The 19,902-nt window shown below is 42.8% G+C and overlaps 1 protein-coding gene across 1 annotated transcript in view; it reads left to right on the top strand.

The window, feature by feature from the left end:
- The first annotated feature begins 263 nt into the window (after positions 1 to 263).
- Map2k6 (mitogen-activated protein kinase kinase 6) overlaps positions 264 to 19,902 on the top strand; it is a 124,018-nt gene continuing 104,379 nt past the window's right edge. The window contains exon 1 of the mRNA XM_028761260.1: positions 264 to 587. Coding sequence (XP_028617093.1) covers positions 572 to 587 — 16 coding nt within the window. The 5' untranslated portion in view covers positions 264 to 571. The remainder of the gene's footprint in view (positions 588 to 19,902) is intronic.

Below are 19,902 nucleotides of genomic sequence, written 5' to 3' on the forward strand. Positions count from 1 at the left end.
ACCTTAGCTACCTCTGTGTTCTCTAAGTTGTTGATTCAGGGGTTTTTCTAGAACAAAAAAGCCTCCTTTCAAGGACCACGCTGTTTGTCACCCTTCCCTTACTAAAAGGGTGTACGTCCGATGTTTATCTGAGATCTCTGTCGCGCTTAGTCAGTAATCTCGCTCAGCCACCTACCGGAGCACGTTTCCTTAAATCAGAGACGCGTGGACTCTACAGGAGAACTACATTACCCAGCAGGCGTCGCGCCCTTCGCAGGAAGGACGTCTGCGCACTAAGATACTCAGTTCCAAGTTTGGAGCTTTTAGCTGCCAGCCCTGGCCCATCATGTAGCTGCAGCACAGCCTTCCCTAACGTTGCAACTGGGGGAAAAATCACTTTCCAGACTGTTTTGCAAGGTGTGCAATTCCATCTTGACTCCCTGAAAGTCCATCTGCTGCATCGGTCAAGAGAAACTCCACTTGCATGAAGATTGCACGCCTGCAGCTTGCATCTTTGTTGCAAAACTAGCTACAGAAGAGAAGCAAGGCAAAGTCTTTTGTGCTCCCCTCCCCCATCAAAGGAAAGGGGAAAATGTCTCAGTCGAAAGGTAAGAGACTGTTTGCATTAGTTGCAAGAAATGCAAAGGCTTATGCATGCATTCATGAATGCATGGATGCAATTTTCGCCCGGCGATTGCATTTTTAAGTTTGAGGTTTGCCACAGCTCAGTTGCATTTCCTGTTTAGTGTGTGTCTTTTTTTTTTCTTTTCTTTCTTTTTTTTTTTTTTTTTTTTTGCAGACACAGAGAGTTCCTGTAAGGCAGGGCTTGCAGTTCAGCTGTGCATTGACATTATTTGCATTCTTCTGCTAGGATTACTGAGCCTTTTTGCCTTTTGCACAGTCAGGAGAGATATAGCAGGTTGCTAGCGTCTAAATGTGCAATGCTTTATATAATAGTACATTTCTTTAGTATGCACGCATATTCAAAGTAATTTTGTGTGCAACAGGGATCCAAACTTTCGAAAAGTCTCGAGGTGAAGATGAAAGGCAAAGCTCGCCTTAAACTAGTAGGAAATTTCTGTGATCTTATATTCTTTGGGGGAAGGAACTACTGCGGTGCCAGCATTCAGCTTACATTTTTATTGATTTCGCTTTGGACATTAGGCAACTTTTGATTTTTAAGGGAAGTAAAGGTGAAGTGTGGAGTGCAGTGTATTATTATTGTTTTAAAAAAAAGTCTTGCTCTTCTGAGATTTTACACTTTGTAGCAGTTGCTTGCAGAGGTGAAGACCTAAATGTGTTTGGCCATTTGAAAGATGCTTTTGTGCCTGGGGGTGGATTTTAGGGGGTGAGCGTATTTGTGAGCATTGTATCAAACCTGAGACGACTGCACTGTCTCATTGGCAACTACAGTGAAATCTTGTAAGTGTGTAACTGCATAGACTTAGTTCTATAATAGGTCAGAAGTTCAGGACTATGGTTGCGTTCTTTTTCAAATTTATTTAATTAAAAATGTTTTGTGAGAGTGTATTTTGCAAATTTACTGATGTTCTGTAGTAGGAACTAAAAAAAAAAAAGTCCTGCATGGCGAAACTGAAGAGATGCTTAGGTGCCTGGGAGACCTTTAATGACTTGTTTTGAGAGCAGTCTTCCTTAACATAGAGAAATCTGATGGTATCTGAGAAATGCCTCAAAATGAAGAGGTGTGTTAGGTTACCTGGGGCCACCATTAGAACAAGATCTGGGGATATTAAAGTATCCAATAAGCTTTTTGCCACACTGTGTTTACAGTTGTGATACCATTTAATTCTACTGGATGAACATGATGTGTCTGATCCCGTGAAGAAAAAGATTGTTCTTTAGAATTCAAAGTAAGATTGTTTATGGTTGCTATCTGTGTTTAATATTAGGGGTGGAGGAAATATTTTAACTGTTTCAGAAATGTGCAAATGAACCTAGAAATTGGCATTTTAAAAAAAGGTGTGGATATTCCTTAGCTAGGGAAAACTCAAAATCTTGAGCAGAGAAATCAGAGAGTACAAGAGTTGGTCCACGATGTAGCATACTAAAGAGATAGCTTCTAATTACTTTGTATTTGATAATCATTCACTCATTCATTCAATTCACCTATATGGGTGTATGCTATACAAGTTTATGTCTGTATACGTGTATGCATACTTATACGTACATGCACATGTATATTTGCATGTATGTGTTATGTGTATAGCATTTGGGGGTACACAAGGATATTTACAATGAAGTCTTTTTCTTCAAGAATTACCTTCTGGTTTGAGAAAGTAAGAATGTGAGGACATTTTTGTGACACAGAAGGTAACAGTGCAGAATGGGTCAGTGAGATGGCCCATGGGGAAAGGTGCCTGCTGCCAAGCCTAACTGTCTTAATTCCATCCTCCAAAGCCAAATGGTGGAAAGAAACTCCTACAAGTTGTCCTTTGACCTCTACATGTGTGCCATGCACACCCCATACACACAGAATAAGTAAATGGAATTAAAATAAACATTTTTTTTTAAAAGCTCAGCTATTGAAGAGAAACAGGGCTACCACAGTTTGGAGGCAATACTGATTTTTTTTTTTTTATTGGTGAGTTGTGAGGAAGCTGCAGGAAGAAGGTTATATGTTCTACGATCCAGCCAACTTCACCATCAACCAATTTGGACCTTGGGCTCTAAATGAACTTCCTGTCTCCATAATTTCTGGTTTTACTTGTGAGATAAATTGCTTTCTCGGGAGGTCATGGTTTTTTAACTTTGGAAACTAACAGGGGGCTATCCACTCTTGATCATGGATCAGGGATGGCTGTCCTACAAGTCAGTTTCCATTTATGCAGATGAACTTTCTCAACCAGGGCTTGCTTGCAAACTATATCTGGTATGAACATGAGGTTTTTTTTTTGTCCAAACGGAAAATTATTGGTGGAAAGGCGTGGGCAATCATTTTAGAAATGGCCAAGGAGTCTTGGCCTAGACTTTTTATGTGAACTTCGCCTGGCTCAGCAAAGCTGTCTTCAAATAGCCAAAAGCACTCATTTTTTTTTCTTCTTCTTTTTTCTACTTAGTTCCAGACTTCTTTCTAATACTCTAGCCAGATGAAATGGGAGGAACAGTGAGAGGTGGGTACAGTCTCACAGTATTGAAGAATTTAACAGCATGTTCAATTCACGAACCTTTACGAACTTTTCAGATCACTATAATTCAGTTTTACAGACCTCTAATTTAAGGCATAGCAGAGGCAAAGAATTACAGACTGCCCAGGAGCTGGAAGGACTGCGCTCCTTCTCCCTAGCCTTTAACCAACAGTGAGATTCTGAGAAAGAATTTTCTTAAAAAGAGATTCTGTTTTCCACGGTTGTAAGTTTAGGTGGTCTGTTCTCAGCTTGTTTGTGTTAGCTGTCTGGAGTTGAGCTGACATTTTTTTTTTCCAAATATTAAAGCAGTAGTGTGCCTTTTGAGGAAATCTGAAATGTAAGTTAACAGGAAGGGTCCAAGAGAGTGCCGGAATTCCTGCATATTACAGGAAGGCAAGCCACAGGAAAAATGTGTCATTTACACTACCCAGGAGAGAAAGCTATTGTGATCAGCCAGAATGGTCTTCTGAGGAAGAGAGGGAGGTCTAGCATCTCCTGGTTTACCTGAAAATATATAAGTTGACTCCTTTAGAAGTCAGTCTTTCTTGCTTCTTTTTCTATTCACCTTGAAATAAAAACCACAAAACAATATGAGCTTATTTTAGTTAAATGCAGTCATAAGTAAGTCATGTAAGACATGTTCCCAAGGCGTACTTTTGAAGGGACTTGGAAAATGGCAGGGAGCATCTCAACCCTCCTGTGTTAATCTCTGCTTCGGTAATCCACTCCATCCTGAGGCAACCAGATGTGTACATTTCTCATTCAGTGTACGTGCGTTTGTTGGGTCGTATCAGGCGGACTTGTCATACTTAGCCTGTAATCTGAGCCGGTGTGTTTTATAACTCTGTCAGTCTCAGGACACCCAGGCAGAATTGGCACCTTGGGGCTCCTGCTTGCTTTTTGTTGGTGTTGCTTTCTGTTCTTTCTAGCATGGTGTGCCTGTGTGTGTGCGTGTGTGTTGGTGATGCAGTTTCTGGACACAAGTGTGGAGATTCTCATTCTTTCATTTTTCACAGATTAATGCAGTTTTTTTTTTAGCACCCTCCCCCGTCTATTAAAACCTAAAAAATCTACAAGGAGTAGTTTTAAACCTTTAAAATGTTTATAAATAGTACTTCTTTATTATAGGAATATTCAATGGAAAAGGAAAACAAAAATGACCAATTGCTGTAGAACATATTGTGACATATACTCTTTAGGCTTTTGGTCTGTGCCTATGTGTTTGAAACATATCTTGATATGTGGCCCACTAGTGTCTATTAGACTACTTTTTATTTCACCGATGTACTATGAAGTGTGTCTGAGTCCATGTGTCTCTCCATTTGCAATATCCAGTTGTATTGCATTTGCTTAAATAGAATTTCAATACCTGTTTACTTCAATACTGTTTCACGCATATTGCCACATATTCCCGGGCAGACAGTGGCAATAGACTGAATTCCAGGAAGTCAACTGCGGATTGTGAATGTCAACTTCTCCTTTATCCTCCGAATGTTTTCTATTTCAAAACTAGGCTTTTATTATCATTATTATATAAATGGTTCATGTTCATTGAAGAATTTAAACCAAAGAAGAAATTTATGATAAGAACACACAGCTTAAGCTAACTTTGATGGTGCGTGTCTTGAATCCTGGTACTAAGTAGACAGAGGCAAGTGGAGCTCTGTGAGTTCGAGAACAGTCCGATCAACATAGTGAGGTCTAGACCAGCCAGGGCTGCATAGTGAGTATCTCGAAAATCACACACACACACACACACACACACACACACACACACACACGAGACAACTTCACCTCAAACTTCTCAGGGATAATTACTGTTCACTTTTGATGTCTGTCTTTGCATACACAGTCTTACATGTGTTATTTTACTGTATGGGATATTTTCCTTAAACTCTTCCTTAACACTTGGCTGTCTTCCAACATTTATACATATACAGTAGTCTCATTCTTTGTTACAGTTGAGTATTTTAACGTGTAAGGACACAGCCACACACTCAGTCTTCCATGGACTTTCATATAGCTGCCATTTTATTTGCAGGTATGAATAGCATTGCCAGGAATTCCTTGGAATTAGATCATTGCATAGTAGCCCAATTCATTCATTCATTCATTCATTCATTCATTCATTCATTTTTTTTAAAGTTTGTATTAAAAACATTCACATGTGATATTTTTTGATGGTATTCTTCCCCTCTTCCAACTCCTCCCAGATCCTCCCCACCTCCCTACCGTCCAACTTCACGTTCTTCCTCTCTCTGAAAGCAAAGGCAGAAACAAAACAAAGTCAAGGTGAGCAAACTACAAACGGATCAATAAAACAACCAAACAAAACAAAAATAATGAAGCAAAACAAAATGCAGAACACACACACACACACTTGTGTGCACAGACACACACACACACACACACACACCCCACATGTGCACCACATGGTGTTTATTTTGTGCTGGCCGACTACTTTTGGCCAATTGATAAATGGTATTTATATTTGGTTCCTACTTACATTTTTTTGAAGTAATAAGTTGAAAATGTTCATTTATCTTGACATTTCTGTTTCATTTGTTTTTTTTTTCCCCTCATAAAATCTATCTTTTAACATTTTCACATAAAGATAAAAAATTATTTTTATAGTTAGGCCATAAAATTCCAAGACTGTAGAGGTTAGATAATCATACTTTGGAACTTCGATTCTATACAAGTAAACAATTTCATTCCTTGATACTTTCTAATTTTATTTTTGACCGAAATGTCTTGTGTACATATCACATATTTTATAACGTAAACTCAGTATGCTTACACTGTCAATTGCTGTTCAGACTCACGTGGAAATAAGGAAGAAACTATAACGATCTACTTTGAATTCCAGACTGAAAAGTAATCTGTTTCTGGGTGTGTCTGGAGTTCTAATTACCTCCATAGAGAAAAGTAGCTTTTCTTTAGTTTTGTAAGTAATTTTTATGCAGCACCTGGTTGCTTTGTGGACCTTGATAGAAAATAATGAATTGTTTCAGCTTTAATGACGAGGCTAATTCCAAGGAACAGTTGATTTAAATTTACACCACTAAAACAATTAAGGCTACAGTTAATGTTGTTGACCTCCCAAGTCACATGTCAGGCAGGTGTGATACATTCCTAGCTAACTCTCAGGAAGCCTGCCTGCTTATGCATTTTGATACTACCTCATAAGATTTAAGAATAGGAAGGGGGTCACCTGTACAGGTTTGTCACTCTGCACATGAGCAGACTGAAGGCCTTAGAATGAGTTTGGTGCTTGCAGATACTACAGCCACAGGTAAAGGTGACTTGTGACTCTTTGTCCAAAGTTCTTTTCACTGAGCTATGCACGTTTATACTCCTCCCTGCTCCCTCAGAAGTTAGTGTATTTTCCATTTTGTTTACTTTGTGGGGAGCAAACTGGCATGGGTGGGAGGAGGGGTCTGATGATACAATCATCTGAGCTTATTATTCTTCGCCCAAGAAATGGTGATCCATGAATCATGGTGGTAGGATTTCTTACCAGTTCTCTGCCAAAAGATGTTTGCAAATGCCCCCATTTTGATTGCCAGTTGCTTACTGAGTACGGCTCTGAGCTTTAAGCTAATTACTGTTTGCCTTTCATGGACTATCTCCTTTGAACGATCTTGCTGGGTAGGTGAACTTCACATATGTCTGTGCTTCTGTAACTCTTTCGATGTTCTGTTTTGTTGATTGATAACTGGTAATCCGTGTTCAGCAAATATATTCTGAAGTTATTTTTTCATCAGTAAGGATGGTTGTCATCACCCCCCCCCCCAAAAAAAAAGGTTTGGAGTAATTAAGCTGTAAACACAGTTGCCTTTACTCTTCCTTGTTTGCATTCAGAATCTCATTATCTCTTTGCTTGATCATTTGGAAGTTGCAAAAATAACCAAAAGATAGTGACTGAAGACCAGTCCTTCCTAGAGGGCCCTTTAAACAGGTTTAAAGGTTTGCGTGGTCCTTTACTAACTTTTTGCTTTAAAAACTTGAGGAGAGGTTGGAGGAAGATGGCTCAGTGGTTAAGAGTGAGGTTTTTTTTTTTTTTTGTTTTGTTTTTTTTTTTTTTGTTTTTTTGTTTTTTTTTTGTTTTGAGACAGGGTTTCTCTGTGTAGTCCTGGCTGTCCTGGAACTCACTCTGTAGACCAGGCTGGCCTCGAACTCAGAAATCCACCTGTCTCTGCCTCCCAAGTGCTGGGATTAAAAGCGTGTGCCACCACTGCCCGACAAGAGTGTTTATTCTGCAATCAGGAGGGTTTAATTTCAAACTTCCAGCACTCCCATACAAAACTACGGGATTATAATAGTACCCGTGTCCCTAGCATCGTTGGGTAGAGGGAGACAGGTGAATTTCAGAGCTCCATGATCAGCGAGCCTCGCTGAAATGGCTGCTTTCTGGCCCAGTGTATGAAAGATCTTGACTCAAGGCAATAAGGTGAAAGGCAGTGGATAGGCCTACCCTCTTACGTTGCGTACGTGCCTGGTACGTACCTGCACCTGTGCTCTCACGGACATATCACGCTTGTGTAATGCACACACATACAACACACGCATACACAAACATGCACAAACAAAACAGAAAAGAAAAAGGACATGCTGAGGACGTTGCTCAGTGGTAGAGGAGGTGCTTAGTAAGCGGCCCCAAGATGAACAGCCCAAAGGAGCATAATTGGTAGGACAGAAATGAATGTCTTTAGGTCCCTTGCTGCTTTCGGTTTCTATGTCTTTGGAGCTTTGGAAGGGTTATTAGAGGCAATTGAGAAAAGGTTAGCAGTAGTAGACTTCCCTCCAATAAAGCAGATCTGCGAGCATACCCAGTCAATCCTGTCATGCCTCACTTCCGCCTTGACTGTTACCGAGGCCATTGGCCACCCCTGCCTGCCTGGATTGTGTTCCCTCAGAGGATCTTCAGTCTCTAAACTTGTGCGTGTAGTTTGATGTCTAGACGACATGCCTTCCCTTTGGAGAGCCAGGGAAGTGGATCTCTTGTTACTTGGCTAGCTGTGCTCCGAGTCAAGTATTAAATGGGCATTTGTAAGATCCTCCTGTTGTGCTTCGTGCTTTTTAGGATGTACGTCTTACCTCCATAAGCTTGGGCTCAGTCTTAGAGGTGGATCCCTCCATGCACAGCATTCCAAAACGCTGTCACCCCCGACTCCACCGTCATCAACGGCACTTTTTGCTGTGGTCGCTTTTCATATGTCACGTTTGAAAATATCACATAAATCTCATGGGCAGATGCTAGAAGCCTTAATTTACAAATGAACAAGTTAACTATGTCTTCCCACATGGGGACTGATGGGAAGTGGAGGAGGCAGGAAACAGGAGACAATAAATAAACAGAGAGAGAGGGAGAGAGGGAGAGAGGGAGAGAGGGAGAGAGGGAGAGAGGGAGAGAGGGAGAGAGGAAGAAAGAGAGAGAGAGAGAGAGAGAGAGAGAGCGAGAGAGAGAGAGCGAGAGAGCCTTCTCCTATGCATTAACTAGCAGCCAGAAAACTACAACCTCTGTGGCATCTCCTATGAGCTAAACCGATTTTCTGCTCATTTAGTGCCAAAAATCTAACTCAGGGCTTCGTGCCTGCTATACCTGCCCTGACGAGCTTTATCGAAGGTCTAAGTTAAATTTTTTAAAATTGACACCTCACATGTAGAGTGTAGTATAATAATTCAATAAATACATACTAGGAGTGCTACCGAAGCTCAGGTGATTGTCCATCTCTCCATTTCTGTGTACTGAGGACCTTTAAATTCTGCTTGTCTAGTTATTTTGAAATATATGATTTCTTTGAACTCTACATACCCTACCTTGGGTCCCGACAATTGGAAGATTCTTCCTGGGCTGGGCATGAAGCTGAATTGATAAGAGTGCTTGGTTGGCATGCACACAAAGCCCGGAGTTTGTTCCCCTGCACCGCCTAAAGTGGGTGTGGTGGTACACACCTGTAATCCCATCACTTAGGAGATTGAGGCAGGTAGATCAAGGTCATCCTTGGCTACATAGCAAGTTGGAGACTAGCTTTGGCTATGTGAAACTGAATTTTCCCCCCTTTGGTTTTTCGAGACAGGGTTTCTCTCTGTAGACCAGGCTGGCCTCGAACTCAGAAATCCACCTGACTCTGCCTCCCAAGTGCTGGGATTAAAGGCGTGCGCCTTCACCGCCCAATGAAACCGAATTTGAACGATGATAGACAGACAGACAGACAGACAGGAAAGAAGCCAACATCATGAAAGAGAAGGGATAACTGCTTGTATTTTACTGTATTTTTGTTCTTATTACCAGTTTTCAACAACTGCAAATAATCACAAAATGATATTTTATGGTGAGTGAAAGAGATATAATATCCAAATTCAGTGTCCACACGTAAAATTTCATAGCTATGATCGCTTAGTTTCTGTGGCTGGTGTTGGCTCCCCAGTCTTGGGATGAGGTAGTTCTAACAGAATTTCTGTGTCCCACAAAGTAGAAAATATTTGCCGTTTGTCCTTGTCGGAGAACCTTTGCTCCGACTTTACTCAGGTGAGTGGCATCAGTGAGGTCTTGCTATGATAGGGCTCACAGGCTGCGTTTCTCATCGACCTTGGTGGGACATTGCTAACCTGGATCACCCTGGCCTGCCATTCTTCTGGCCACCTCTTGGGCCCAGCTCACAGGAAATGTCTGAGTGGCCTTTCTCCTAGCGATGAGAATTTAGGTCATTACTCATTTCCGCCCAAACCAGCCACTCATCTCCTTTAGCCCGTTTAGGGTCCTTTCCCCTTCCCTGTGCGGTGCGCTTCCTGTTGGCTCGGCAACTTTTGCTTTCCTCTCATTGAGAAGTCGCCCATTCATTTTCCTCCCCACGGTCTCCATCCTCTCCTTGATCCCATGGTTTGTTAGAAAGTGCGTTCAAAGCCTCATGCTCTTGCCTTTGTCTCGCTTTTCATCATGACGTGGTCCCGAGGCTCCATCGATTTCTTTGTGTGAAGATGAAAGCCTTCTTCCACGCTAGAACATCTTCCATGCCACACGGAGAGTTTTCAGGTTCTTGTCTCCTGAAAACGCTGGAATGTTTGCTTATGGTTATCCCTAACCCCGGTGGCTTGTTTAATGGCAGCTTCTTGGTTATGCTGTGAGTGTCCCTTTGTTTTTAAGAGTTACTCAGGTCATGTGCACTATGTATATTGAAGAGGCGTGGTTGTCATAAAGGTTCTGAGAGTGAAGGAAGGTGAAAGGCACTGGAGGACCGAGACATTTGGGCAGGACGAGACCAGATTTTTTAACCTACGTTGATTAAGTGACAGAGAAGAAACTAGTTCCCAAGGGTCCAGAAGGGGGCGCTGCTGTGAGTTCTCTTTGTTTTAGACACTATGTGCTTCATGATGCCTGTGAATTATTATATCGACTCTCCCTCTTGCTCATTGAGGTGATATCCCATTTCGTAGATGGATAAACCGAGGCCAGAGATTAAGAACTCAGATGTCAGAGTGACAGTAGCAGAGCGGAGTTTGTGGTCAAGGTCAACGGGAGCCCGGAACCTGAACTCACCTCTATTCCACTTTGGAACTGCACCTCCAAAGTAAATTGCAAAACCCTATGTACAAAAGGAATCGTTGCAGATCGAAAATTTGACCTGACTCCATAGGGGCTCGGATGAATGTGGGCATGCCTGAGTCCAGTTTGGTAATTAAGAGGGGTGACCTGTGTTTAACTTTTAAATAAGTTCCTTTAGACATGTCTCTTTAAGTGTCTGTTGAGTGTAATATGCCGAGTCCGATTCATTCTGATTCTACATGTTGAGTTCCAAGCATACACTTCTATTTGGTAGAAAGAGGCTGATTACAATTGATGAGCTGGCAGGTATTGACGAGTATCTCCTGGGAGTTTATGTTAAAACATTGGTAACAGATGGCTTTGTTCTCTGATTGTAGGTTGTATTGTGGAGAAACTGAGCGGACTCAAACCTTGTGTCTGTGTGACACTGCTTTACCCTGGTTCCCTTTTGGCTTGGCTATTTCCTTTCTTCCTGGTTATTTCTATAGAAATTTATCAACAGCAGTTTCCCTGAAATCATGAATAAACCCGTGTCTCCACCATCTTCCTCTTGTATTGGACAGTGTGAGAGAACCTGAGATTACATCTGTGTAGTTGAGAAGTTAGGAGGAGTTGGGAATGGATATTTATTTCTTCTATATTTAATTATTTGAGACAAACTCTTATTAGATAGCTCAAGTTACTTTTGAGCTAGCTATATAGTTACAAACAGGATAGCATTGAACTCATAGTGATCCTCCTGCACCCACCCCCTAAGTGTTGGGTTGATAGAGGTGTTCCACCATGCCAACTGTCCATCTCCCAATGACTACCTTTTTGTCTTTTCTTGCAACCAAAGCAGAATGGTCATACCCATGCTCACCTGTGGAAGCGGAGGATGTAGATATCGAGTTACTGGGTATTTAGTCTCTTTGTCTCTCCAATAATCATACAGGAGATGGGATGACTTAGGCATAAGAGCAAGGTTAGACTCTGAGGAACCATTGGGAGCAGGATCATAGGAATCAATGAATCCACAGAAGCAGCTCTTCTGGAGGCCTTTGAGAACGATGCATTGCACACTTCCTTTTTAATTTTACCCCTCTCCGTACCTCATACGCACACTTTGCCATTTGACAAACAAAGCAAAACCCAGAGCAGTCCCGCAGATTGAACGTATCTGAAGGGGAGGCTCAGGTAGCGAATTTGTTTGGATCGACAGACAGACTTTTGAGAAGTTGTTACATTTAAGGCGTTGTGATGGTGGGAGATGTGAGGCCGGGTAAATGTGAGGCTGGGGATATGGCTCAGCAGTTAGGAGCATTTGCTGCTCTCGGGGAGGACCTGGGTTCAGTTCCCAACACTTACATTATGACTCGCTATCTCTAGCTTCAGCTCCAGTGTATCTCCTGCCTTCTTCTGGCTTCCATGGTCACCAGTCATGCACATGGTACCCATACACACATGCAGGCAAAACACTCTGCACATAATAATAAATCTTTTTAAAAAAAAAAATACCGTGCAGAGTGAACGCAGAGAAAATACACTTGATTCTCCTTCTCGTTATTCACTAGGAATCCCTGTAAAAATCTGCTTTAACCCCAAGCTGCTGAGTCCTCCCCTTCCCAGTGGAGAGACTGACACTAATTCACGGAGCTGTCAGGAGGATTAAACAAGGTCGTGTACATGATATGCGTCGCTTTGTGCTTGGCCCTAAGTCAGTTTACAAGTGTTCACTGAGTGCATGGCAATGTTTGAGATACTTCACTAGAATCGTCTCTCCATAATCAAATTTGTCCCAATCTTCCGACTTCCTCACTCCTCAAAGGCATTCTCACGTAGGAGGAGATAAAAAATGTTCACAGTTAGGTTTGTCTAGAGCTCTGTAGCGCCATGGATAACAAGGAGGTCAGGAAAGTCCTTTTAATTGGTATGGGGATAGTCATGTGATTGTCAGAGTCAGTGAGGATTTGAGTCCCTGATCCAAAGTAGAGGAAGGGAGGAATCTTGACTCTAATATCCAGGGGCAGCAAACAAATGCTGGTGTAGGCAGGGCAGTTCCTCAGAAGAATAAAAAGGCAAAGGAAAAGGCGAAAGAGAAAATGACCAGGAAAATACCTGGACAAAGACCCCACGCGCCTTTTTGAAGCACTTCCTCTTCCCTAGCAAGGTAAACAGGGCGTTGTTTGTAAGTGGCATGTATCCTATGTCATACTTTTAGGTGGGTTTTTGTTTTGTGGGGACTCCAGGAAGTCTGGAGGTTAATAGTTGAGCAAGTATATCCTATCAGCCAGGTTTATAGGCACACTGTAATTATATAAGCAAACTGTTGGTTCAATAATCAGCATCTCGCTGGGTCAGGGAGTATTTTCCAGAGCACGGCTGCTGTACAATTTTCATTTTTTATGACCTGCTCACATGCGAGCTTCCATTTCTTTGTACCTGTCTCTTTCCCAGAACTGTTTGTGAGAGGAGCAAAGTCATACAATATACTTCTGAATTCTCACTTTAGATTGGAGTTCTAGAAGCTTCTCTCTTTTACTAACCTAATCCTCTCGAGACAGTCATCTACACATGCATATAATTTGTCTCTTGAACTATATTTTCTGGAAATTATCTGTACATATTATAATTGTACATATAGCGACATAATTTCTAAAAAAAAAAACACCCCACAGTTTGGAAAGTAAATTATATTTTCTAGAATGGATAGATTAAATTGTTTTCTTTTGCTAGCTCAGCTTCAAAACCATAGTGACCTTCTGCTCTCAGACTTGAGATGGGCTTTTTCTCAGAGAAAAACCCTATACTTAGTCACCATCCTTTCTCTTCCCGGACTCTGTTCAAAGTCAGAAGAGTGGGTAAGGAGTAAAGTGAACCACTCCCAGGTGGAGGTGTGCTAACCACAGGGCTGGTTCGCCTCATCTTACTGAGCAGTTACAGAAAATGTAAAACCCAGCCAGGTGCATAGCACATGTCAGCCATCTTGTTTCTTCCAGATTCCTTGCCTGGGTGAGCTTCTGTTTATATAGGGAAAGTAGGAGAGGCTGCAGCTTACGTTTTTTGAAGTGGTTTCAGGAAAGAATTGAGATGTCTTGATGTGTTTGAGTTTGAATATTCTTTCCATCCTGAATTTCAATTTTTTTTTTGGTGAGTGCTTTTATGTCTCTCTGTGTGTGTCTGTGCATGTATAGGGTGTGTGTGTGTGTGTACGTGTGTGTTTATGTTCATATGAATGCATGTGGAGGCTAAAGATCGATTTCAGGTGTTGTTCAGGGGTCATCCACCTTTGGGGCTGGAGAGAAGGGCTAGTAGTTAAGAGCACTCGCTGCTCTTGAAAAGGACCCCAGTTCAAGTCTCAGCACCTACACTGGATGGCTTACGGCCTCCAGCTTCAGGGATCCGACGCCTCTTACGTCCTTGAACACCTGAGCTTGTGCACTTGCCTGTGCACACGTGTGCACATAATTAAAGATCACATAATTCTTAAAAAGAAACTTTGATAAGAGAAAAGTCACCTACCTTGTTTTGTGAGACAATGGCTTTTACTGTCCTGGGGCTCACTGTTTATCTGGCTAGGCTGGCTGGCCAAGGAGCTCCAGGGGTCAGCTTGTCTGCACCTCCCACAGCCAGTCTTACTAGAGTTGGCTTCTTTATGTAAGCTCTGGGGATTGAACCTCAGTCCTCAGTCTTGTGTGATAACCACCTTTTCAGTTCTTGGATTTCAGTCTTTCTAACGGTATGTGTCTAAGATAAAGTTTCTGGTCAGTACTGAGAGTGGTAAGACTTGGAGGGCTATGTCTTTCTTGGTTAGAGCATTGCTGACCGGCTTAACCGGATCCTGTGCATCTTGCATAGTGTTCTATGGTTACAGAAACTGAGCCCTGTGTCTGCCCTCTAGAAGCCTGTTGTCTTGTGGGATGCGTTTGTATGTTAAGGCTGCTGAGACAAAGTATCACACATTGGGTAGCTTGAACACCAGACATTTAATGTCTCCTAGACCTGAAGGTTGGAAGTCTGAAGTCAAGCTGGCAGTAGGTTTTGCTTCTTCTGACGGATAGGGCAGGGATATATGTCTCTCTCCTAGCTTCTGGTGGTTTATTGGCAAGCCTCCAGAGGCCCTTCCTATGTAGACTCACCACCCAGATCTTTGCCCTCCGAGTCACATGGCATTCTAACTTGTCTGTGTGTCTGAATTCAAAATGTTCCTTCTTCTTTTTTCTTTCTTTCTTTCTTTCTTTTTTTTTTTAATAAGGAAACTAGTCATACTGGAATAGGGGCCCACCCGATTCCAGGGTGACATCATCTCAAGTAATGACATGCAACCACCCTGTTTTCCAGTTAGGTCACATTCTGAGGTGTTGGTAGTTAGGATTTCAGAGTATTAAATCTTGGAGGACATGGCTCAGCCTATGACTTGGGGGTTTGAGGGGGGGCGGGAAACGAAGATGCTGGCAAACCTACGCTATGCTGTCTGATAAGCAGGTAAGGTACAGAACAGAATGCTTCTAAGTCTTGATGAAATAAAGCTCGTGGGACACCGGGAAGCCTGTCCACAAGGGAAGGTATTTATGGGGCATAGTAGAGCTTAAATTGTGTTTCCCAGGAGAATAAGGAGATAAAACATGAGTCTTGCTCACTGGAGGTTGAGAACCGCTTCTGATGTGGTGGGGTTGTATTAAATTAGAAAGCAAATGTGCACAAGCGTTGTGTGAACACACGCACAGTGTTGCCATCGATTCCCAGCACTGACGATTCATCAGAATTGAGACTCCTGAGTCACTCTCCGGGGTTGCTATGGGCAACTCTGAGGTATAGACACAGGGGCAGGATTTTAGGGGTTGAGGGAGAAAGCTACCTTCCCATTGTAACACGTGGTCATCGTCTCAGTGGAGCAAAGCTTGGGAAATGAGAGTAAAGTCTAAGCATCTGTAGCCAAGAGAAACTTATTTTTAGAAAATGCCTGCAAGCCTTAATAATAATAAAAAAAGACTACACATGTGTTACCAAGCTTTTGCAATATTGATTTTTTTTTATAGTACTGGGGATAGAACCTGTGACCTTGCATGTGTGAGGCAAGGATACCCTCAATGATGTACATCCCCAGCCCTTGGTTATTAACAAAAGGCCTTTTAAGCTGTGTGTAGGTGTATGTGTGTGTAAACTAACAAGCAGCTTCATCACGGTAATGTAATCTGGACAATCGGCGTAAAAGTCGTACGCTGGAGTGCCAGGACCTACTTTCATGAGAAGAAACAATGAAGAGAGAAATGGTTAGTCATGGTGCGTGCTGTGCTGATGGTTAATCACTGGGAAATAGCTTTTTTTTTGTTTTGGAATAAGTGTTTAACATATGTCTACTGTCCCACTGGCAGCTAATGGTGAGTCTGGAGGCCAGGCAGGCAACCTGGAAAATGTCCTGGGGGCGGGAGAAGTGCAGATTAAGCACAGAGCTCATAAATTCATCTCCTGTATCTTTGCACTTAAGGATGTGATAGAATAGGTCATCAGGGAAGAGGGCAGAGATGAGACAAGTGGAAAGAAATACGTAGGAAAGGAAAGCAAGGAAGGAAGGAAGGAAGGAAGGAAGGAAGGAAGGAAGCAAGCAAGCAAGCAAACAACCAGTATGCCTGGTTAGACTTATATTTCAATTAGCTTTAATGTGGAGTGTGCCATGGTTTGGGATAGGTGAACCAAACAACCATAGAAGCCAGGCAGAAAGTTAGGAATGAAATAAGTCATCGTGGAAGGGAAGGAAGACAGAATGGAGAAGCTTATACAGAACTTTGAGCTGAGAGTGAAAGAGTCCGAGAACTCGGGCTAGGTGTCAGGTGCGCGGGCTGGAGAGCTGCTTAGTGGTGAAGAGCACTGTTCCTGTGGTTGGTTTTTAGCTACCCACACTGTAGCGCTCAACTGTCTGTAACTCCACTTCCAGGGGATCTGATGCCCTCTTCTGGCTGCCATTGCCAGGCAGGCATGGGATAGATAGACTTACATGAAGGCAAAACAATCATATGAATAAAATAATAATAAATAAGAAAGGAGAAAAAAAAATAAGAAAGGAGAAAAAAGCAGGCTGAAGGATCCAGCCAAGTAGAAGTAGGGTGTTCATCTGGCTATTGTGTGAAGATGTATTTAGGAGAAGCCTGGGGAGGTACCTGTAGAAGGATACACAGAAAAAAGAGCAGCGGGGTTTGCTCCAGACGAGCCCAGACTTATCTTCTATGCTGAGCATATGCTGTGCACGGCACTCCAAGTGGGACCTGTAGAGCCGGAGGCAAGCAGGAAGTTTTGAACCAGCTGCACTGTCGGTTCCTGTGGTTTAAGAAGCAACACCTCCTGGGTTTTCCTCTCAGGTTAGAGAGTGCACATGATGCATTCTAGAAAGTCTATCAAATACATATCAGGGTCTTGAAGAGAGGTTAAGACCCTGAGGAGTTTTCAGCCCAGACTGAGTGGCTACTCTGCCCTCTATGACAGATACTTTATTTTCTCTAAGCGCATAGAGCTTTGGGGCAGCTCCAGTGCTTACAAAAGCCCAGGAAGTGGATGATGTTCCCATTTCATAAAGGAGGAAATTGGAAATCAACTGAATAGCGAGCGTGTCCTTCACCACACGTCAGTGGACACAAAGCTGGCATCTGAATCCCATTCATTTAAATTCCTCCCTGCTTGCCTCTTTTCTCTTTTCGATGAAACCTAGGACCTTTAGTATGCCAGGCAGGCATTCTACTACCAGTCTACAATCCTCAGTGCAAATCCTCTTAAGTTCTAAAGTCCAAGCTTCTTTGTATGCCACAGGTATGTTAAAACAGTGGGGAAATAGAGTACAGTTGTATGATCAGATATGTACCTGCTATCAGATATGTGCCTGCTATCACAGGTTATGGAGGAGAGACATGCCATTGGGGGATGATGAATACTGGGATCGAGTGGATATGAGCCTTTCTGGAGCATGACGACAAATGACTGTACACATGTGTACTTGTCTGTATCTTGTCTTAGCGTCAAGTAAAAGAGTCTTCTTTTAGTGAGAATTTCACTAAATAGTAAGAGGCTCAGCTCAGTTGCGCCTGGGAGTTACTAAGTGACTCGTTCTCTGATGTACTACCTTCTCCTTGCCCCCTTCCACCTCACCCTCCCTCCTCCTTCCCCTCCCTCCTCCTTGCCCTCCCTCCTCCTTGCCCTCCCTCCTCCATGCCCTCCCTCCACCTTGCCCTCCCTCCACAGAGCTCTCACTAGGCCATTCTCTGGGATCATCTCTACCCTGTGCCTTCCACTATGGACCAGGATTTTGCTCACTCATCAATTACACATGGGTGAAGGCAGCCACTAGCCCTGACCTGATATGATGTTGTAGTTTCTTTAAAAACATTGTTATACCTACTCACTTACTTGTCGCCATGGTAAGTGTGTGACGATCCTGGGGATTGAACTTGGGTCTTCAGGCTTGGCAGCAGGTGCCTTTACCTGTGAGCCATCTCACTGGCCCACTTTTATAGTTTCTGCATTTACTCTTCCTGGGCTACTTCTAGTATGTTTCTAGTATGTTCCTAAATGAATCCTCTAATGAGTGGCTGATTGAGTGTTCAGGTCTAGATTAAGCATTCCTGAGGGTGCTCCCAAATTATCATGCCTATCACTGTCCACTTAGGGGTGCATAGAACCAGATCATCTGGGCAGATGAGGGAGATGGGACAAGCCAATGGGGGGTCTCAATAAACACGGTGGAAGGAACTCTGTGGACTAAAACAAAAGCCACCAGCATGTCTGCTTAGACTTATATTTATTCATTCATTTTATTAAAATTGTTTTTGAATGGCTTTATTTTACGTGTGTGTTTTGTGTGCACATATGTATGCACTCTGTTTGTATGCCTTGAGCCCGAGGTGTCTGCATAAGGCAGTAGATGCCCTGGAATTAGAGTTAGTGATGACTGCAGGTCACCATTTGGGTACCGAACCAAGAAGTAACTTAACCTCTGAGTCGTCTCTCCAGCCCCAACATTTAGACTTACACTGAATGATATGGTGACAGCGTTGTGAGCACTGATGTTTTATATCATTCTTTTATAAAGAGTTAAGAGTACCAACTCACTTGTGAAGTTGAAAGTGTAATAGTAGGTGTGTCTCCTCAGATTGGCTCATGTTTACCGTGCAAAGAAGAGACCGTGGGTACAGACCATCCTTTACTTTACCACCAGTCGCCTTTGTAAGGAGCCTATTCAAGTCACAAAGTGAATATTAATAAGGCCGGGGAGATGGCTTGCCTTGAAAGCACAGGGTGCCAAGTTTGAGCCCTGGAACCTAGATGATAGAGCCAGGCCTGGTGGCACGTGCTCATAAGCCCACTGATGGGGAGGTGGAGACAGGAGTATCTCCAGGGCTTGCTGGCCAGATGCCTTAGCCTACTTGGTAGGGTCCAGGTCAATGAGAGATGCTGTTTCAAAAGCCATTGATGGTGGCACCTGATGAATGACACCCAAAGTTCTTCAGTGGCTTATACACGCATACATATACATGTACACATTCACATGTACACACAAACACACACATATATGCACGAACTCACTGATAATATAGTCTGATCAATCAACTAAAGCCATGCCCTTGATCAAAGAAATTAAAACAGAAAGTCTTATTGGTGTTTTCTGATGCCCAAGTGGTAAGTTCAAGGCTGTTCGACTATGTGACAGTTGTCTGAATAGTCTGCCCCCATGGGTACCAGACAAAATATAAAGGCAAGACAATGTAAGCAGGAATCATACATGTACGTATATCTTAGAAACAATGTAGGTCGGACACCTCATTTTAGAAATGAAGCCATCCTAACCAAGAGAAATTAAGGAGAAATGCCAGGTTATGGGTGGGGCCCCAAAGGCAGAACAGGTCTTCTAAAGCTCATACTTGGATTTCTGGTAGCCTCTCAGGAGTGTATTGATGCAGAACTGACTTTAACTCATGGGGGAATCCTTCCATTCCTCCTGTAAAAGCAGAAGCTAACTCAGTGGGCTTAAAAGGAAAGAAGGAAGAGAACACCAAAGCACAGTGGAGATCAGGATCTCTTTTGGCTGAGGCATCAGATAATTGAATGGGCCCATTCTGTTGTTCTGAAATGCACATAGCCATTCATCCATGGACCTACTTATCTAGTTCTCTGGGTGGTTCTTGGAGAGGTACTGATGAGTGTGTAGAGAGAACTCTCTCTCTCTCTCTCTCTCTCTCTCTCTCTCTCTCTCTCTCTCTCTCT

Source organism: Grammomys surdaster, unplaced genomic scaffold (genome assembly GCF_004785775.1).
Source record: "Grammomys surdaster isolate TR1022 unplaced genomic scaffold, NIH_TR_1.0 126906, whole genome shotgun sequence".
NCBI lineage: Eukaryota > Metazoa > Chordata > Mammalia > Rodentia > Muridae > Grammomys > Grammomys surdaster.